The sequence below is a fragment of the Ictalurus punctatus genome, chromosome 7, assembly GCF_001660625.3.
Source record: "Ictalurus punctatus breed USDA103 chromosome 7, Coco_2.0, whole genome shotgun sequence".
NCBI classification, from domain to species: domain Eukaryota; kingdom Metazoa; phylum Chordata; class Actinopteri; order Siluriformes; family Ictaluridae; genus Ictalurus; species Ictalurus punctatus.
In genome coordinates, this window is record NC_030422.2 from 27,780,100 (window position 1) to 27,802,599 (window position 22,500).

Genomic DNA, 22,500 nt, shown 5'->3' on the forward strand with positions numbered 1-22,500 from the left:
AAACTGATGAAATGTTTATGATGAATTTATGAACGAACCCTGCTCTTATTTAAATGAAAAACGCTAGTATAAACTGTATGGTGTAGTATTGTATATACAGTATTGTTTTGTACAGTGTGTTTTTTTATTTTAAGGCCTGGTTGATGTTTAATCAATCTTGAACTAATCCTGTTCCATGCTGCTTTATCGCAGTTATTCTCTGAGGAATGAATCCCCTCACTTTTGTTTGCAGTAAAACATTTTTTTTAAATTCTGGAAATCCTCTGGAGGAAATCATTTCCACTAATCATGAGCAGAGCAGTTCTTCTCGATCTCGGACGAGATCTGTGCAGCTTTACTGCGCAGCTTTTTAACCGCCTGTAATGCAGTTAAACGTGTGCAGTAACGATCAAGCTTTTGAGCTCTAACCCTGTCTCTCTTCCCAGCCAGAGGTGGAGGTGTATGTTGTTGTCACCTCCCCTGGTCCCTTTACCGTTGTAATGCGCTACATGACCGCCGGCGTGCACACGCCCGTGCGCGGGAGAGTCTTACTGGTGGCGGGATCGAGCTTTTACTCTCACTGCAGCTGTAAGTGACGAGCAGACCGACCATCATCATCATCATCATCACTATCCTGTGCTACTTCTTCCATGTTTTTCTACTCATATGATCCTTTTTCAGCTACTGTATTCTCTAACTAACAAAATGACTTCGTTATCACGTACATTACAGCACCTGTAAACATTTGTCCCTTTATTTAACTCTCTTGAAGACAAAAAAACATCCTTCACAAACTGCTGACGCTGGAGACTCCTTCCGTTGACGTTAAATAAACTTCTCCATATATATATATATATATATATATATATATATATATATATATATATATATATATATATTTTGTTAAATGATTTCAGATTTTTAATCAATTTAGTATTAATGAAGTGTCTGCCATACAATTCCATGTGTATACTGTTACTATGGAAACGATCACAAGTGCATTCGCTTGTAACTGGAACTTCAGTTAAGAAGAATTCTTCTCTTCGAATGTCCCAGCTTGTTAGGAAGTCGGGGTCAGAGCGCAGGGTCAGCCATGATACAGCGCCCCTGGAGCAGAGAGGGTTAAGGGCCTTGCTCAAGGGCCCAACAGTGGTAGATTTGGCAGTGCTGGGGCTTGAACCCCTGACCTTCCGATCAGTAACCCAGAGGCTTGCTAGAAAATGAATCAGCACCTTCTATCCAATCAGAATCGAGAGCGCTGCAGTATAATCCTGAATTAGTTGTTAGACATATTTGTTGATTATTATAATAGTTTGTTATATTAGACTAGTCATATCTGAGCTCTTATACAACGATTGCATGATTTTCCTTCTCTCCTGCTAACTCCTTCAAGCTAGTACTTTGCTTGCAGCTTGAGCTTGTTTGTCCTGCACTGAATGCTGGGAAATCGGGGCCTGTTTTTTAGTAGGAATTTAAGAAGTTTCAAAGAAGGTTCACATTGAGTGGCCTGTGGCTCTGGAGTCCGTGCTGTGGAGCTGTAGTTGAGCACTGACGTGTATAACCTGACCCACCTGACCTGCTAGTGTGTGTGAGTGTCCATGTTCACGTTCTCCCTTCAGAATGAAGTGTGTGTGAGTGTGCATGCCAATGAGACGCACCCTCCTCACTTCCTCATGCTGCTGCGCTACGCTAACCCTAACGGAGCCCACGTGAGCGGCCGAGTCACCGTCACCCGCACCCGGGGCACACCAGGTACTCCTGTCTGTCTGTCTGTCTGTCTGTCTGTATATACAGCATAGATGTAACTCTATATGCTTGTCTGTCTGTCTGTCTGTCTGTCTGTATATACAGTATAGATGTAACTCTATATGCTTGTATGTCTGTCTGTCTGTATATACAGCATAGATGTAACTCTATATGCTTGTATGTCTGTCTGTCTGTATATACAGCATAGATGTAACTCTATATGCTTGTATGTCTGTCTGTCTGTCTGTATATACAGTATAGATGTAACTATATGCTTGTATGTCTGTCTGTCTGTCTGTATATACAGTATAGATGTAACTATATGCTTGTATGCCTGTCTGTCTGTCTGTATATACAGTATAGATGTAACTCTATATGCTTGTCTGTCTGTCTGTCTGTATATACAGCATAGATGTAACTCTATATGCTTGTATGTCTGTCTGTCTGTCTGTATATACAGTATAGATGTAACTATATGCTTGTATGTCTGTCTGTCTGTCTGTATATACAGTATAGATGTAACTATATGCTTGTATGCCTGTCTGTCTGTCTGTATATACAGTATAGATGTAACTCTATATGCTTGTCTGTCTGTCTGTCTGTATATACAGTATAGATGTAACTCTATATGCTTGTATGTCTGTCTGTCTTTATATACAGCATAGATGTAACTCTATATGCTTGTCTGTCTGTCTGTCTGTATATACAGCATAGATGTAACTCTATATGCTTGTCTGTCTGTATATACAGTATAGATGTAACTCTATATGCTTGTCTGTCTGTCTGTCTGTATATACAGTATAGATGTAACTCTATATGCTTGTCTGTCTGTATATACAGTATAGATGTAACTCTATATGCTTGTCTGTCTGTATATACAGCATAGATGTAACTCTATATGCTTGTCTGTCTGTCTGTCTGTATATACAGTATAGATGTAACTCTATATGCTTGTCTGTCTGTCTGTCTGTATATACAGCATAGATGTAACTCTATATGCTTGTCTGTCTGTATATACAGTATAGATGTAACTCTATATGCTTGTCTGTCTGTATATACAGCATAGATGTAACTCTATATGCTTGTCTGTCTGTCTGTCTTTATATACAGCATAGATGTAACTCTATATGCTTGTCTGTCTGTCTGTCTGTATATACAGCATAGATGTAACTCTATATGCTTGTCTGTCTGTCTGTCTGTCTGTATATACAGTATAGATGTAACTCTATATGCTTGTCTGTCTGTATATACAGTATAGATGTAACTCTATATGCTTGTCTGTCTGTATATACAGTATAGATGTAACTCTATATGCTTGTCTGTCTGTATATACAGCATAGATGTAACTCTATATGCTTGTCTGTCTGTCTGTCTTTATATACAGCATAGATGTAACTCTATATGCTTGTCTGTCTGCCCGTGTAATTATGATCTCGTGGGATTTTCACACACTACAGTCTCTAGAGTTGTCTTGTCTGTCTGTCTGTCTGTATATACATAGATATACAGTCATGTAAAAAAAAAATAAGTACACCCCATGGAAATTGTTGGCTTTTTTGACATATTTGGACAAGCAAACATTTGATCATCTTTGAAACAGCGCCTATTAATGAAATTGAGGGTACTTGAACAAAACCACAAGGAAAATAAGCATTTTCAATCATTTATACAACAGAATTATCAATAGATGTGTGAAAAAGTAAGTACATCCTTGGCCTCAGAAGCTAGTATTGCCCCCTTTAGCAGAAATAACTTCTTGTAGGTGTTTTGCATAATTGTCCACCAGGCTTGCTGGAATGCAATATTCTTTCAGTTACGAGATGTTTGAGGGTTTTCTTGCATGTACTGCCAGTTTCAAATGCACCCACAACATTTCAATTAGATTCAAATCCGGGCTTTGACTGGGCCATTCCATAACCCTCCATTTCTTCTTTCTGAGCCATTCCTTGATGGATTTGCTAGTGTGTTTAGGATCATTATCCTGTTGAAAGATCCACTTTCGGTTCAACTTCAGCTTTCAGACAGACGGCCTCACATTATCTTCAAGCACTCTTTGATACGATGCAGAATTCATAGTTGTATAAATAAATGAATGTGAGCTGTTCTGTCCCTGATGCAGCAAAGCAACCCAAAACCATAACATTCCCACCACCGTGCTTCACAGGTGGTATGAGGTGCTTCTCCTGAAAAGTTGTCTTTGGTCAACGGCAAACATGTCTGCTGTTACTGTGGCCAAACAACTCTATCATTGATTCATCTGTCCAGAGCACATTATTCCAAAAGGCCTGGTCTTTGCCTATATCCTCATCGACAAACTGTAGTCCTGCAAATGCTTTTTCCTGGCACACCTCCCATGCAGCTCAAATTTGTGCAATCTCATTCCGATTGTAGAAGCATGCACTTTAACACCAACAGCAGTAAGACTTACTAGCAGATCCTGTGAGGAAATCCTGGGGTTCTCGGGGACTAATTTTCACATCAGACGGTCTGCTCTTGGGCAGAATTTGCCGGGACGACCAGTCCCGGACAAATCGGCAGTCGTTTGTAATCTGCGGCATTTGTAGATTATTTTCCTCACAGTACAATGGTGTATTTCAAATAATTTGGAGACACCACACACCTCACTAACAAAGGGAACACCAGACACTAGATATGAAAGGTGTATAAATAAGACCGGTTCCACCTGCACTTCCTGAACAGGTTCTAATCACTGCCACCCGATCTTCAACACCGGATTCTAATTATATGGATTTGAAGGTGTGATAAATATCGGGGTGTACTTACTTTTTGCATGCGACTGATCTGCTTTCTTGTTCATTTAAATTGTAAAAATTACTACAAAATGTCATTTGATAGAGTGTATCAACATTATTAATAGGCACTGATTCAAAGAGGGTCAAAAGTTGGCTTGTCCAAATATGCCCAAAAAAGCCAACATTTTCCATGGGGTGCACTTATTTTTTCACATGACTGTAATTTGTGTGTGTGTGTGTGTGTGTGTGTGTGTGTGTGTGTGTGTGTGTGTGTATTTCTCTCCCCCTGTACATACTGGTCTGAATACACTACCGATATAAACCAGAGTTCATGCGTTATTAACATGGCACTTAACACACAGCACTCTAACGAGCACAGTCTTCTGGTTTCACAGGGAGGATTAAAACACAACAAGCAGCTTGTGTGTGTGTGTGTGTGTGTGTGTGTGTGTGTGTGTGTGTGTGTGTGTGTGTGTGAGAGAGAGAGAGAATCTGAATAAAAATAACTTCCCTTACTTAAATATTAACATAACCTTTTGAACTTAAGCCACCAGCTCCGAATACGTCTCGCGTCACCGCAGGGTTACAGAAACGTTATACACTAACACACACACACACTGTTTAATGATGTATCATGCTGGTAGTATTGCTTTTAGAGTTCAGGAAACGAAACACACCGATGCAGTGTGAACAAATATTATTAGTAATTGAAATGTAAAAAAGAAAAAAAAATGAAAATAGTTATGGAGTATTGATTATGTTACAGTTATATACACTTTTATAAAATGAAGAAATGATCCATGTCAGTAACTTACTCCACTCCACTCCACTCCACTGTAGTGATTGGTTCTTTTCCCTTCTGTAGGGTCTGGAGATAGTAAAGAGGTGCTGTTTCCTCCCAGCCGCTCTCCCGCCTTCCTCACCGTTCCCGGAGACGGATTCGCCCAGCCCTTCACTCTCAGTACGGGAAAATGGATCGTGTGTGTGCAAGCTGAGGGAATCCTGCTGGTTAGTTCCAGTTTCTTATCCTCATCAAAAGTTGTGATACGAATTGACTTTCTTATAGAGTAACTATCTTCGCATAGAGTAAAGTCTTTGATTCATTAGTAAGACTTTACTGTGTAAACAGATGAATTATCTGATCGCCACAGGTCTGTTATAAGATTAGTCAGGACTCTGTTGGGTTTCTGTGTGTAGAGTATGGCGACTCTGGGTTTATCTCCACGGTAACATCGGTACAGAGATAAAACAGACAGCACAGCTCCAATTTTTTGATAGGAAAACACCGTATACAACGTCCACAATAAAACACTTAAACCTAGTAGGCTTGTGATATGAATTGACATTCTTATATAGTCACTTAGTAGTATACATACAGTAAAGTCTTGATTCATTATTAATTCATTGAAACATCATAGCACACTCGCCTCACACCTCCAGGGTCGGGGGTTCGATTCCCATCGTGGTCGTGTGTGCGCGGAGTTTGCATGTTCTCCCCGTGCTGTGGGGGTTTCCTCCGGGTACTCCGGTTTCCTCCTCCAGTCCAAAGACATGCATGGTAGGCTGATTGGTGTGTCTAAAGTGTCCGTAGTGTATGAATGGGTGTGTGAGTGTGTATGTGATTGTGTCCTGCGATGGATTGGCACCCTGTCCAAGGTGTACCCCGCCTTGTGCCCGATGCCCCCTGGGATAGTTCCAGGTTTCCCCGTGACCCTGAAAAGGATAAGCGGTGTAGAAGATGGATGGATGGATGGATGAAACATCACATGACAATTTAGAGTATTGAACTACGAGCCAGTGAGGAGGTCAAAGCAGATCCGACCGAGTCTACCATTTCCGCTTATCATGCAATATTTATACGTTAGGATGGACATCGTCTTTTATGTTGTGTGGTTCGAGATGTGTGTGTTGAACGTACGGTGTTGTTACTGAACACCAAGAATAATTCCTAATACGTGTGTGTGTGTGTGTGTGTGTATAGCTTGAGTGAAATGATTCTGATTCTGCTACATTTTTTTGGTTATTCTCAGACCATAAATGATAAAGAACTTAGTCTTGAACAATCAAGTCAAGACTTTAAAATTTCTACGTTTTTGTAAACAATTATTAGGAGTTGATGCAGACCTGTGTAAAATTTGGAAACGACTAAACTATACTAAATGTATAACCCAGTGTAACTTTCAGACTTTCTCACCTTCTCACTTTTTAAAAAAAATCAGAATTGTTTTGTTGTTTACGATCCCAAAGTTCAGAGGTGTAAAGAGTACCTGAAAACTATACTTGAGTAAAAGTAGAGATACCTTCACGCGTTCCAAGTTACAAGTCACCAATTCCAATACCACTTGAGTAAAAGTCTTGAAGTGTCTGATTTTAACAGTGCTCGAGTATTTCGCTCATATTGAACGTAGGCTCAAAGATGCACTAGTTCTCACCACCTAAGAGACGTGTCAGTGAAAAACAAGAAGCAGTTGATTTGTGAGGAGAGCGAATCACGTTTATTGTCTTTTAAATAAGGCTATGGATGGTCACCAGTTCTGGCACTTTGCTGGCTTTGGCCTCATCACAGCCTATGAAATACCAGCGATTCCGCAGCTAGCTGCTCATGCGCTCACATTCGCGTGGAGTGGCCTCGTTTGGCGCGTAAGAGCAAAACACACAAGATCTAGTACCTTCAATGCCCTATAGATGGCGATATCGCCTCTTCCGTAGCAGAAACAAGCGGCTGCAGAAGACGTTAAGAGTAAATGCGGTTGTCAGTTGAAATACAGTGGAGCATATATTTATTCAAAAGTTGCTAACATCTGATACGCATTTAAAGTACAAAGGAGCCAAAATATAGATACTTAAATACAATAACAAACTACATTTACTCAAATACTTTACACCTCTGCCAAAGCTGAAATGTTTGAATTGATATCAGGTTACATAAACACACAACTGAAGTGTGTGTTGTGTTACAGGACTACTTGGTGCTGCTGCCCAGCGCGTACTATGAAGCTAGGATTCTGCAGCAGGAGATCACAGAGCCGTGCACATACCGGTCCGGAGACGGCAAGTACGTGCGACATCATTACATCAGGATATCCGACTTTCTCTAGATCACGAGCACACGTGACGTTTGGACCCAGAAGCCAGAGTTATCATTATATATAAGCGCAGTCATTATATTCATTATTTATTCAAACCTAAACAGCTGTGTTAAACACTTCAGCGACCAGATTACAGCAGTCTTCGCTAATAAAAGTCTCGGTTCTCTTTACTGTCCGAATGAAATATATGTTTTACGTAATAAACGGAATATTACTTTTGTATTTGGAAACATTACTGCAAAAAAAAAAAAAAAATCTTAACTAATATGCATCATTCATTTATTTGATAAATAATTACACATATATAAATAATTAATATTTAATAATTACTGTTAATATTAAAGGCTGCAAATCAACCGCTTTTTCTTATATGATATATATCAAATATATATAAATATGCATATATTTGATATATATATATATGCATGCCTGGGGCAGTGGTGGTTTGGCAGTTAAGGCTGTTTACAAAATATTACCATTGTCTTTGTTTACAGTGTACTATATTATGCTCGGATGGTCAGATTCATTTTGTTTGCCATGTGTCCCGACTGCAGCTGTCTCCTCTACAAGCACGTGCCGTTGGACGGGTTCCCGTCAGCGTTGGCGTCTCAGAGCCTGGGCTCGGCACACAGACACGGCCGCATCCGCCAGCCCACTGCCGACCATCCCGAGCTGGTGTCCGTTAACGGCAGACAGGTGGGAGATTAGGATGATTACAGGCGACTATGTATGCACACACACACACACACACACACAGAGCATGGCATGCATGTTCAAACAAACCCAAAGAGACACATTCACGAGTGTTTCTGCAGTTCTTTCACACAGGGGCGATGAGTCACTTTAGCACCTTTTTAATTCTGTCATGGTTATGAAATATTCATCTGCAGTGAATCGAGTGAAGTCCAGCAGGCTTTATCGTCATTCTGCTTTTCAGAGACAGAAGGATTGCCACACCAAACATGAAACCACGACGGACAAAAAGAATTGGTAGTGCAGTGTCGATTGTTCATCGTATCAAAGTATACAATGAATTTATACAGATTGTGATTCCTGATTCTCGGGTGTGCGCCGATAACAAGTACCGATACGTATCCTTACCCCTTACGACAAAATCAGTAGGTTTACACGGACAACGATGATCCGATATTAACCCCACTAAGACGATACTCTGATTAAGAAACTAGCATGTAAACAGAGATTATCGATGACCTTAATCTGATTAAAGTCATACTCGAAGTAAACAAATTTAATTAAGACGTGTGGAGTATTCCTGTTTTAGTCGCATTATCGACGTGCGTTACAGACACGTACACACCTTAATCACACTATGAACGTCGTGTGAGAGTTTTCACCGCATTCTGCGACAGGACACGTACACACACGGCAGCGCTCGACGGCAAACGAGAGCACGGCTGCGTCCCAAACCGCGTACCTACCTACAATGTAGTGTGCAAAATACATGTCTTTTGGCTACTATATAGTAGGTACGTACGCGGTTTGGGACGCAGCCCACGGCTTCAAGCGGTCGTCTGTTTGCGCGTACTGCACGACAAATAATTAACCGCACTTGAAGCTTTCGTAAAATTACAAATAAAAACACCCAAAACTGTATACGGTCCCGTAACGAAGACCGACTGTACGTCGATACGTGAAATTCATGAAACATGAAAGGAATATTCTGAAAGCGACTCATGTAAACACCTTAATCAGAATATTGTCTTATTCAGAATAAGGTCAATAATTAGATTACTGCTGTCCGTGTAAACAACAATACATAGTCACTGTCTCAGAAGGTGCCAAATCTTGACAATTAAACTGTGCAGCCTTTTTTTAAATTTATTTTTGTAAATCCATTGTTCTGCAAATGGTATTCAGCTTGAATGAATTCCTTTCAATCATAAAATAACTACGAATAACATGGAAGGTCACAGAAAACAGATAAGCAGCTGAATACACAATATATACACTATATATATATATATATATATATATATATATATATATATATATATATATATATATATATATATATATATGCTCTTTATATATATCCCTGTATTGTTCTCCTTACTATCTCTTTTTTTCTTTACCGGTCTTGTGACACCCTGATTTCTCCGTCTGGGGATTAATAAAGTCTTATCTTATCTTAAATGCACACGTGTTTGTATAGTAACATCGCGTCTGTCTTTTTTTTTTTTCCAGCTGCGGCTGATGCTGCACGTCCCCGAGTCCGGCTCACACGTCCTGGTTCTGGAGTACGCCAGTGAAGTGGACGCTTACCAGAATGTTAACGTACATATTGGTGGACAACCAAAGGACCAAGTTCAAACCAGAGCTAACATCTACACCTGCGCTTATAGGTGTGTCTACTGAATGACAAATTTAATTATGGGACCTCTCAATCAATCAATCAATAAATAAATAAATAAATAAATTCCCAGTAGAAAACCGATGGTGCTCGGGGGGAAAAAATACACACGTACACATAAATATGTACACATAAATATCCATACATATTGTTTATATTGTAATAATACTGATTAAAAACGACAGTATATTGACTATACTGATATTATCAGGTGATGTAAGTCGGCTTGATTCAATTAAATAACCATTGTAGTGGAATTCAGAAAAGGAATTCAGTACGTTTGAACAGTGTTCTGCTCTGTAGCTTCCTCTGTCGCTCTGTGGTGGTGGATGGACAAAACCGCATCGCTCACTTTCTGCTTCCCCCCAAGGCTGAGATACTTCTGCAGTCCCCCACGCGCTCAGTGCTGCTGGTAAGAGATCGCTCTTATGATTTTCTGACTGCCGTTGGACCTTTTGTCCCGAATTGTCAGCTCTGAGAGATCTAAATAGCCTCGTATGAACATTTTGAGCGGCGAGAAAACGAGCTGGACTAAAAGTGATCCTCTTACCGTGTGCATGTAGCGTTGAAGAGTTGGTGAGCCTACAAGTGCATTGTGTTATGCAATCCTCTATTGTGTGTATTGTGTAATACCTTGATCTTTTTGCTGGTTTTTCCTCCCACAGTATCGCGTGTACGCCGTCCCTTCTGATGAGTTCACCATGGAGCTCGTCCAGCCCTCAGTGCTCTGCGTCTCGCGCCACGGCCGATTCACAGAGGACAGGTGAGGATTTTTTTTTGGGGGGGGGGGGGGGGGGGGGTAAAAGTATTTCCTATTCGGGAAAAGAGAGTCCTCTTGTCCTTTAACCTGTTTTTCCCGACAAGGGCTGCTGAGTATAAAATAGAAAGCAAATCAGGCAGCACTTCAAAGTAGTAATTTTGTAAAGTGTAGTAATGCGTTTCGATTCGGACCGAGAGTTTAATCGGAATAGATATTGTTTCATGTTCACGTTGCAATCAGAATAGAGTAAGCCAATTGACGTCAAACCAAGCACCATCATCCATCCGTCCATTTCCACACCGCTTATCCTACGCAGGGTCATGGGGTAACCTCTCCAGGGAACTCAGGGCACGAGGCGGGGAGCACCCTGGACGGGGTGCCAGTCCAAGTCAGGATACAAGCGCACACTATTTAAAGATGCCATTAAGCATACAGTGCACATCTTTGGACTGGTGGAGGAAACTGGAGTACCTGGAGGAAACCTCCGAAGCACGGGGGAACATGCAAACTCTGCACACGCAGGGCAGAGGCGGGTTTTGAACTCCAAACCACGTAGGTGTGAGGCGAACATGTTAACCACTAAGCCATCGCGAGCATCATCAGTGACAGCCCTGTCAGGTGATCACACAGAGTGACATACCCCGACCCCGTTTGGTATTTAGAGGAAACAAAGCATGACCCCAGTAGGGCATTACACACTTAAAACTCTTCAAATAATATTTTTGTAACTTCCAATTCATGAAGGGGAGATGACAACATTATCCTAAGTCCTAAGACCCAGTCACATGACCTGCTTTCTTCTTCTAAACACACCCACCAGTTCCTAGTAACCTGGCCTTTTTGTGCATCTTTGCGAAGTCTTGCTCTTCGCATTATTTTAGTGATGATGTAGAGACGTGTCCGGGACGGACCATTTGGTCGGGATAAATATAACCGTTGATTTCATTTGTTCATTCATTCATCCATCTTGAGCAAGCGCTTTATCCCAGCCAGGGTCGTAGTGAATCCGTGGCCTATCCCGGAACCACCCAGGATAAAGCTCCAGTCCGTTGCAGGGCGTTATGCACACACAAAATGACACTGGGGGGCAATTTAGAGTCACGGGTGGACAGCAGGAGGAAACCAGAGAACACTGAAGAAGCCCGTGCGCATGGGCTGTCCATACAGTCAGTAACCCGAGCTCAGGAGCGAACAGGGAACCCTGGAGCTGTGAGGTGGCAATGCTTCCGACTCTAAGAAAGCTCAGAATGAATTCATGTACATTGATGAAGCACAGAAAGGCGGAAAAACCCCCCAACACCAGCACCACCACACCAACGTACTCAGTTAGGCTCAGGATGTAGGCAGTGCTGGACTTCTGAAGCCGAGCAGGATCTGTTCGTCTGAATCATTCCTTTTTTATTTCCTCCGAAGGGCATTGAGCGTGAAATAGAAACAAGCCCACGCGACAAAACAGGGATGTCTTTAACAGCATTTTTTAAAAGTCATGTGGGATCTCGAAAATAAAACTCTCTTCCTCTACACAGAAACGATGTAGCCTTTTCCAGTAGACTTTTTTTTTTTTTTACAACATGTGTTTAACATAATAGTTGTGGTTATAAAACATGTATAAACATGCTTTAACAGTCATGTTAACAGTTGTGGAAGCACAGCTCAAATCCACCCAGGCACTTAGCCTGTAAGCCTCTCCTGCTTTTGATCTTTTCAGAAAGCAGTCATATTTCAGTAAGGAGAAAATAAAAAGCTCATCTGTGGTACAGGCGTGGCTGCTTACATTCCACACACAGGGCTGAGTGTCTCACCTGGAGCGCAGTATCCCTCCATTTATCATCTCTAACCCGCCTCACGGTGTTTCGGGGTATATTCTTGATCCGAGGCGTAATAACAGAGCATTAACTTCATAAGAAGCGGTCATGTTGAGAAACACATTTATTTATTTATTTAGTTAGTTAGTTATTTTGTTTGCCACGGCCAATAGGAAACGGGTCGAACGGTTCAGTTCGGGGTTGTTCGGCAGATGTTCTTATAAGATGAGACCCGAGTCTTCCGAAAGCTGCTCACACTGTACGCACTGGCAATCCACATCTGTCTGAGCTAATAGATACATTTAAAAAAAAAACAAAAAAAAAAAAAACACCAAACATACAAATAAATAAATATATATTTTAATGGCAAAAAAATATTTAAAAACAATAGAATACTGAAAAAAATAGAAGACCCCTTGAATAAAGTGTCCAGAGAACAAGGAAAAAGCATTCCATGTACAGTAGCACTCTGGAGGGTTCTCCAGTTTGTCCCTCTTTATGTGTTACCCTTTAACAGGTAACTTCTTATAAGAACCTATGACTATTCAGACAAACCTTATAAAGGTCCTTCTTTGGAACGCTTTTGGTACTGTAGGTACTAACCGCTGCATACCGGGAACACCCCACAAGACCTGCGTTTTGGAGATGCTCTGACCCAGTCGTCTCGCCATCACAATCTGGCCCTTGTCAGAGTCGCTCAGATCCTTGCGCTTGCCCATTTTTCCTGCTTCCATCACATCAACTTCGAGAACTGATTGTTCACTTTCTGACTTATATATATATATATATATATATATATATATATATATATATATATATATATATCTATCACACCACTTGACGGGTGCCAATGTAACAAGATGACGTTGGTGGTTTTAATGTTATGGCTGACCGGTGTATATATTTTTAAATAGTTCTGGTTGTATCCTCGGTTTGTCCAACAGTGGAAATCCTTAAAAGATCTGTGTAGTATCCTTTAACACAGAACCTATCAAAAATAAACCCTATACCTATGCCTTATATTCTAAACTTTAAATGGATGCACGATGCGAGCTACAACCGAGATTGATTTTGGACAAACCCTGCTAGCGCTCCACTTGAGATCGGTGTGGTGTTCTCAGCCCTTCTGGGACTTTTTATCTATTTGAGTCGCAGTACTCCCTAAAAGCCCGAATGTCTGTACATGAACTGTTAACTCGATTTAATTCCGGGCGGCCGATCTCACTTTCAAAGCCATGCGACAACGTTTAGCCTTATAAGCGCTTCTAAAAACCTTCCACAATCAGGTTAGCGTTATCACTGCTAGTCGTGGGAACGGTTGCCAAACTGCTTTATCAGTGACCTGCTGCCGCTCGCTCTCTTGGACTCTTGCCTTTTTAGTACTTTGTTTGTGTTCTTAAAAAAATCCTGGTGATGATAACTGCTTACTTTTCGCCATGACGCACTCTACAACGCCCGCTACGTGACTGTAGACTCGCTTCGTGACAACGAATTCAGGTGACCTTTGAACTTGAAATGATTACATTATATGAAAGAGGCTATTGATTGGCTATGAGCAATATTTGAGCATTTCTATTGCCGTTTTTTGTTGTTGTTCTGTTTTACTTTTGGCGAATTACAAATTAAAACGATTTATTTTGATAATATTGCTGCGGGGGACTTTGTATCCAGATGCAGTGGTTCCGGATCCACATAAAAAGGTTCCGGAATGCAGGTGTGCTATATTTTAGAGGTGCAGGAACAGGATCCGGCTCAAATTAAGCTCTGGTTGTAATTATACATCCATTAGGAAGCTAGGAACCCATAACTATCCAAAGAACCCATACTTTCTTAGAAAAAAAAAAAAAAAAAAGGTTCCATTTAGCTCCATTCAGGCTTTTGCAGTTTGTTCCACCCTTAAAGATTCTACGTAGAGCCCTACAACAGAGGATTTCCCATTCGGAAAAGGTTTGTACGTAGAACCCCTTTTCGAATCTATGAACCCATACCCATACCCTACGTTCTTATCATGCTGGGGGGTTCTTCAGTCCTCCCACTGGGGGAACCCTTAAGGGTTCTATGTAGTAACCTACAACAGAGTGTTTGACTTTGAGTAAAAAAAAGAAAAAATGTTTGAGGTAGAACTTTTATAGGAAGCTGAGGATTTATAAATCTCCAAAGAACCGTTGAGGAACTCTGTTTTAAGAGTGTATTTTTATGCTGTATTGAAGATTAAAGGCATAAGCTTAGTACAGCATTAAAGAACATGAAGTGTGTGTGTGTGTGTGTGTGTGTGAAATCCAAGCTTTAAGGCAAATCATGAGTGAATCATTATACACATCTCTAAAAATACATCTATACATCCAAACGAAGAGCTTTGTGTGTGTGTGTGTGTGTGTGTGTGTGTGTGTGTGTGTGTGTGTGTGTGTTTAAAGTAATTTGTCATGTTTCTTGGCATAAGCGATCCACTACAGGGAAATACATCTACATTCCCTATTATTAGATGTCTTTCATAGAACGTGTAACTATACTATTAAAAGAAACGATTTCTGAAAGGTTCTTCACACAGTTAACGATTGCTAGTTTCCTAAAGGAATTCTACATGGAAACCTTTCTAAAAAGGAAACACTCTGTTTGTGTGGATATACAGTGTGTAGAACTTAGAAAGCTTCACCCGGGTAGACAAATGGATAAAACTCTTTATGATGCTAGATGGAAACGTTTTAAGAGTGGCAGGGTTCTTTGGAGAGCTGTGGGTTCATAGCATTGAACCCTTTATTGTATGGTTCTTTTCATCTTTTAAGGTTCACTTATAGGGACAAATGAAGAAACCTTTATGGCACCAAAGAAAACCTTTATTTTTTTAAGTGTTCAAAGGTTCTTTGTGTGGTAATTGGGTAATATGCTAGATGGAAACTTTTCCCCCCAAGGGGTTTCTTTGGCTATATAGTTCTCGTTTCTTAGCTTCTTGAAGAAAACTTCTTCTCTTCCTAAAGAACACTTCTTGGGACCGTTTATAACCGAGAACCCTTTTGTTGTACGGTTTTACATAGACTCTTAATGAGTAGTTCTCATTAAGAGTCTATGTAGGTAGGTCTGGGGTATTGTCTTCTTGAAGATCCCTTCTTGAAAAGAGATGTAATCTCTTTTCCCACTGGAATGTCAGGAAACTTTGACTATTTCTAGGTTCTAAGCTTCTTGAACACTTCTTGAAACCCTTTCTAAAAACGGAAACCCTTTCTGAAAGGTTGCAAGGTTCTACATAGAAATTTTAGGGGTTCCCACAAAGGGACACACCAAATAATCCTTTAGGATGCTAGATGGAACCTTTGTTCCCTAGAGACTGTGCAGAACATGTGGCCAGTTCTGTATTCTTTGCTTCCTGAAGAACAGTTCTTGGAATGCTTTCTAAAAGTGAAGCCTTTTGTTACATGGTTCTACTTACAACCATTAGGGTTCTCCTGAGAGGAACAGACTGAAGCACCCTTTTGATTGCTAGATTGAACCTTTTCCCCCTAAAGAATGTGAGGGACCTTTGGAGTTCTTTGCTTCCTGTGTGGTTCTACATACAGTACCTTTTAAAGGTTTCCTAACGGACAAAAGGCCTATTAGGATTCTAGATGGATCTAAGGTGGATCCATACAACAAAAGATGTCCCGTTCAGAAAGGGTAGCAAGTAGAACCCTTTGATAGATGGTTGGGGTATGAGGGTTCTTTGGCTGGCTCTGGGTTTGTAGCATCCTATCTGGAAGGGAGCCCTTTGTTGTATGGTTCAACTTTAAAAGTTCACAACAAGAGCCGATGCAAAGTGACCTATAGAGTGCTAAATGGAAGACAGTGCAGAAGACAATGTGTAGAGATGACCGTGTTCATTTATATTTAACAGTATATTTCCTTTTGATTCCGCAATCGCAATTGCTTGGAGGAAGGAGCTGTAATCTTTTAGCCTCACCGATGGAGCACAGGATGGGATGAGGATGCTTCGGGCAATGAAACGAGAGATATGGAGTGTGTGTTCTGAGCGGCTCAGAGCAGGTTAAAACGTCCTCTCTGTCTTTGTTGTGACTGAGCAAAGCTGAATTCAGATGCAGCAAAGGAAATCTGTCTCTGCTTTCCACATCAGATCTCTACCTGATGTTGTCAAAGATACCAAGGATGAACACCGTCTGTAGGCAGTAACTTGTGTTTGTTCTCTGTTTCAGTAAGCACTGCGTTCAGAGTCAGTTCAACACACCTCCTACAGCGCTCACGTTAGACGCCTCGACCGTGACACGGCCGTCCAGATTCAGCACTCAGGCTTCAGGACGGTGCGATGGACCTTTGCTCAAATCACCCCAGGTACCACAACCACTAGAACACCACTATCTCAGTGACTCAGGTACCACACACATTTGCGAGTTCACACTAGGGAAGAGTGACTGATTTTCGTTCCATTCCTACAACAAGTGATGCCATTTTGATTATATTCAACACTTCTGAGATCATATTTAAATTTTAGATGGCGTCTTAAGCCCTATTCGGAAGAACTGGGGTAAATCATTTGTAGGTACTCCTCTGGGATTTAGTTAGTTTTTTTTTTTCCCTTTCCCTTAGTGGGGCCATCTGATAATTTTAGCCACCGCCCACATAGTGATTACTGCCTGTTGCATTGGAAGGAAAAAATAGTGACCACTCCGACTTACCATATTTAGTCACTTGACACGCATATCCAACTTCCTGTAATCTCTCTGCCACCATGGTACCGCAATCCCACCACCCAGTTTACAAATGATCACACTAGGGAAGACTTAGATTTAGGGAAGATGTAGGTTTTAGAACGTGTCTTAAGCTCTGTTTGGGTGGGATGAATTTGATCATTTGGGGAACTGGGGCAAATTCATCATTTGTAGGTGCTTCTCTATATATTGTTTCTACCCTAAAAGACCACGTTGGAGATTTTCTTTCCTGTTTTCTAACCAACTTTGCGGTCATCTGAACATTTTAGTCCCGTCCAAAAACAATACATCTTCAGCATTACAGGCAGATACAGCCTTGTGTTGAGAAAACAATTGTTTTTGACCACTGTTTCTTGACGTTTTTTTTTTTTAGTGCACATATACGCTTCCTGAATCTCAAAAAAGACAGACAAACGAAGCAGCCTCTCAACAACTTACATGGATTGTAGAATTTCTTCTCTTGTCCATTATATGGACTTCGACTTTTTGCTTGCCATCTCATGAATCGAGCATGAGCAGTGGTAGCTCAGAGGTTAAGACGTTGGGCTACTGATTGGAAGGTCACCATCGCCAAGCTGCCACTGATGGGCCCTTGAGCAAGGCCCTTACCCTTCAACTGTTCAGATGTATATATGAGATAAATGTCGCTCTGGATAAAGGCGTCTGCTAAATGTAAAAAAAAAAAAAAAATGTAAATGCAAAATGATCATACGTCCATATGGGATGCAATCATCCAGGATAGTATACAAAACAACCCGGTAGAAACTTGTCCCTCGTATATCGACTCATATACATCACAGCACAGTGAAATTCATTTACCGCATATCCAAGCTTGTTAGGAAGTTGGGGTCAGAGCGCAGGGTCAGCCATGATACTCTGGAGCAGAGAGGGTTAAGGGACTTCTCAAGGGCCTGGCAGTGGCAGCTTGGCAGTGCTGGGGCTTGAACTCCGACCTTCTGATCAGTAACCCAGAACCCAGAATATGGTGTTGAGCCACCAAAATAGGGCTTCAAACAACCAAATTAGGTCTTTAAACTAATATTAATATAGTTATAATTTGAGCATCAGTGCCAATCCAAATTGAAACATTAACTTGTAAGTCTGTATTTGTTCGTACTAATCTGCTTCCAGACTGAAGTGGAACTGAGAGCACATGTTCCTCAGACAGCCCGCTACATCTTCATAGTGCACTACTGTCAGCCTGAGCACACTACTTTCCCTGTAGAGGTGCTGCTGGACTCCGGGGAGATATGGAAAGGTGAGGACGCACGACGAACACTCTTTTCGAACTCACGCCCTTTCGAAAAGAATGCGCTTTCTGAATGCTTTTCAGTCGCGCCCAGTACACGCTATCCCCTTTATTTAAAAAAAAACAACAAAACTTTTTGAACCATTGAACGTTTAATTTTTTTCTCCTCAGGTCATGTGAACGCCTCCTTCTGTCCCTCCGTGTCCGGCTGCAGGAGTGTGGTTATAGCAGACAGACGCATCGCTCTGGACGTCCGTAAACAGACTCTGTCTATTACACTGAAGATCCCAAAAGGAAAAACCCTCACTCTGGTCAGGACGCCTTCATCACATTCCTTTTGTTTTGTTTTGAACAGTTCTTCCAGACTTATACTTACATCAGTTACAGTAACGAGCTCATGATGGCTGCGTGTGATGCTTCATATGAGCTCTTATACACTGTTATGTAAAGATTCTCTATTATAGAAGGAGAGGAGGTTATGAGAGGCTGGTATGTGGTTGGCTGAGTGTTTCACTCACTCACACACACACACACACACACACACACACACAGATACTCTGTGATCCTCTGCCCATCCCGTCCTGGCTCTTTCTCTCAGTACTTTTAAGTGCTACACTACACAGGCAGCTGAAATAGAATTTTTAAAAGCACTGCCAGTAAACCAGAAGGATCTAGATCCAACGCTATGATTATTTACATCACATCTACAGTAGGGTCGAAAAGAGTCTAGGTCCATTACCAAGAGCTGTTTTTATCTCATCAAAAACATAGTGTTCTTGGCCTCTGAACGATTTTCGTCTATCAAGCTAAAACCTTAATGTAAGATTACTGTACGTGAAGATCAGGACTATATGTGGAGTTAATAAGCTCAGAGCAGTAAAATGAAGGAAATTCCCAAATATATTTCAGTTTCATGTACTGTATGTAACACTGTTGTTTTAAATCAGAAGTCATAGTGAGGTAACTATATTTTGAGGTTTGTTGGTTTCTAATCAAATGGAGTCCTATAAGTATATATATATATATATATATATATATATATATATATATATATATATATATATATATATATATATACTTAAGGTTTACATTTAGAAATGCGCATTTAGCTGCAAAATCCTAAAAAGTTTTAGCAAAATATCAGTACAACTGGCTAAAAAATATCATCGTTCTCATTAAACAATAAGATTTTAGTCATTGACTTCAGCCAAGAAGTTGTACTTCAAACCTTAAGTACCCCTTTAGTCAAAAAGAAAATTTGATGATGGATTCAAAAGTATAGTTTATTGATATAATTTAAACGTAGTAACGTTTGTTATTTATTAATATAAGATTATTATTATAATATATCCAATACATCTATCTGTTTTTTTTTCCAGGCTCGGAATGATCCTGTGCTATTTTTGGATAAACTATTTCAAGCTTTTGTTACTCAAATGGTCATGAAACGGGCGTGCAGGTGGATGCGAGTGCAGTGAAAGGCTTTTATTAAAGACAGGCAGGCAGACAAATCCAAAACGTGATAAAAAGGTAATCCACAAAGCAGGCAAGGGTTATAGAGGCCGCCCTGTCGGCGTCTGGCTGGAGCTCCTCAGGGCAGACCGTGTCTTTGGTCTCAGGCTGGAGCTCTGGAGGTGAGGATGGCACACTGGCTTCTGGCTGGAGCTTTTCAGGAGAGACCACCTCATTGGTTTCTGGCTGAAGCTCTGGAGGTGACTTCACTTCGTCCTCGACTCCAGGTTTCCTCACCTCACAGCGGATAGTCATCAGCCGAGTGGGCTCGGCCCTCCTCAAAAAGTTTCCTAGGTTTAACTTGAAGTCTGCGTTTACGTAGATCACCCGCAACTCAGCCATGCTTCCTAGGCCCATGGTTCCTGTGGAACCTAGAAGCTCCGCCCACTAGTGGGTTCAGCCGGTTTGGGATCACATGAACCCCAGCCTCTGCTTTTCTTCACACTTGGGTTCCAACAGGCTCTCGAAATAAAACTGGCACTGGAGAAAGAAACCATTCGGTACGCACTACCAGTGCCGTGAAATGGACTTGGGGTGTCCATGAAAAGCCAGCGTAGCTCTCCTCGCGCTTTCCTGCTGCATCCATGGTGGTGGCACGGTATTCGGTCATGAAATGGGTGTGCAGGTGGATGCAAGTGCAATAAAAGGCTTTTATTAAAGACAGGCAGGCAGACAAATCCAAAACAGAACAGGCAGGGGTCAGGCGATGTGCAAACAGTGATAATAATAATAATAATAATAATAATAATAAGGACAATCCGAAAACGTAAAACAGGAAACCTAAACGAGATCAAGAAGCGAGATGACAAACACAGAAACAAATGGCTCTGTAATGCTCAGGCGGCGAGACACTGATGTAATACTGTGCGAAGAAACAAGGAAACACAGGGGATATAAATACACAGACTAATCAAGACTAAACACAGAACAGGTGACAGGAACATGACGTCTGTATTAGGGAGACAACCAATGACCTGACAAGGGAGGAGACAAGACATTAACCGAAACAAACACACGTGTCAACGTAAACAAAGTCACAACCCGGAAGCACACGCTGCTTATGCGCTCGGGGGAAATCCTAAACACAAATATTCCAAAGGATGTTTTTAAAATAATAAATAAAATATCTGTTAATAGAATGAGACCGTTTTAAGCTTGAAATTAGTATATAAAAAAAGCTTAATAATCTTGTATCTATTTTATCAGTCTGTAAATGAGCAATATGAGAGAAGTTGGACTACATTCAGATATTATGAGCTGCTCAGATTTTTTTTTGGCGGTGTAATCCACATATTTAAATCACTATCATCGATCTAATGGTTGAAAAATTAAAGATGGCATGGGTTTGAACCGATTTTGTTAGCGTTTTGAACGCTGTAAGCTAAATTAGTTAGCTCTATTCATGCCGTGTGTGTATTTTTGTTAAAGGATTCTGTGCTGGTGATTCCTGAAGAAAGCTACAGCCCCGAACTTCTTAATCCTAAAGCTCTGGATAAGGCTTCGGATTTCATCAATCAGTGTGGAGCTCAGGGATTTCACATTGAGTACGTGTGCACTTTCTTTTTGTAGGCCTATCTTATCTCTCTCTAAAATGATTATCCTGGATTTCATTTTCAACTGCGAGAATTGTCTCGTTCGCATTTTGGACAACTTTCACCTTCCATCCCCTGTCACTACAGACTTGACTCTGACTTCCTGTTCCGTTTTTCCCTCAGCCACCACAGCGCCTCGGAGTTCTGTAAGAGTTCGGCACGCTCTCTGGTCGCTCACTATCTGGACGGCGCTCTGCCTTGCCATTGTGATCAATCAGGATCAACCAGCCCTACCTGTGAGCCAATAGGAGGACAGTGCCACTGCAGACCTCACGTGATTGGGCGCCAGTGCTCTCGCTGTGCCACAGGGTTCTACGGCTTCCCGTACTGCAGACGTGAGCGCCCTCTGCTGGACAACTTACACACTGCCTTCACATGCTCATCAAACTTTCACTGTCTTTTCCTATTTCATATTTATCTGATTTATTGTAAAAAAAAAAAAAAAAACAACAACAAAAAAAACATGCATAACCAGTGTACCCTCTGTATATGACTTAATCAGTGACTGTGCAGCTATTATTATTATTATTTTACATTTTTACCACAAAAAACAATTTAAAAAAAAAATTGTCCCATATTTAAAACCACATATAGTAAACATAAAGCAATGCAACATAAAGTGGTGTGCTGTTGTAGGAAAATAATTAACAACGGGGGTACGCTTACATAACTGAAGTTGATTTAGTTGCATTTCCCGTGCATCCTGTCTAGTAGAAAGTCAAGTATTTCTTCCCACCTTAATAAAATTGCTTGATGGCAAGTGTTTAAACACCCCTGACTTCAACGCCTATTAATCTCCGTCTCGGTGTCCGTGCAGCGTGCCAGTGCGGCCGGCGGCTGTGTGACGAGGTCACCGGCGAGTGCATCTGTCCCCCGCAGACGGTGCGTCCCGCGTGCGACGTGTGTCAGAGTGAGACGTTCAGCTATCACCCGCTGCTGGGCTGTGAAGG

The 22,500-nt window shown here is 41.2% G+C and overlaps 1 protein-coding gene across 4 annotated transcripts in view; it reads left to right on the top strand.

Moving 5' to 3' along the window:
• Positions 1 to 22,500, top strand: part of si:ch211-241e1.3 (laminin subunit alpha-3) — a 112,074-nt gene that overhangs the window by 49,174 nt on the left and 40,400 nt on the right. For 3 of the 4 annotated variants that reach the window (XM_053681565.1, XM_053681567.1, XM_053681568.1), the window contains 13 exons: positions 426 to 567; positions 5,344 to 5,486; positions 7,439 to 7,533; positions 8,122 to 8,263; positions 9,773 to 9,930; positions 10,242 to 10,350; positions 10,604 to 10,701; positions 16,685 to 16,820; positions 18,329 to 18,455; positions 18,618 to 18,757; positions 21,387 to 21,502; positions 21,674 to 21,885; positions 22,368 to 22,500. The exon at positions 22,368 to 22,500 is cut by the window's right edge and continues 72 nt beyond it. In XM_053681565.1, coding sequence (XP_053537540.1) covers positions 426 to 567; positions 5,344 to 5,486; positions 7,439 to 7,533; positions 8,122 to 8,263; positions 9,773 to 9,930; positions 10,242 to 10,350; positions 10,604 to 10,701; positions 16,685 to 16,820; positions 18,329 to 18,455; positions 18,618 to 18,757; positions 21,387 to 21,502; positions 21,674 to 21,885; positions 22,368 to 22,500 — 1,751 coding nt within the window. Of the gene's footprint in view, positions 1 to 425; positions 568 to 1,598; positions 1,732 to 5,343; positions 5,487 to 7,438; positions 7,534 to 8,121; positions 8,264 to 9,772; positions 9,931 to 10,241; positions 10,351 to 10,603; positions 10,702 to 16,684; positions 16,821 to 18,328; positions 18,456 to 18,617; positions 18,758 to 21,386; positions 21,503 to 21,673; positions 21,886 to 22,367 lie in introns of all 4 variants that reach the window. The other variant, XM_053681566.1, reaches the window with a different exon arrangement.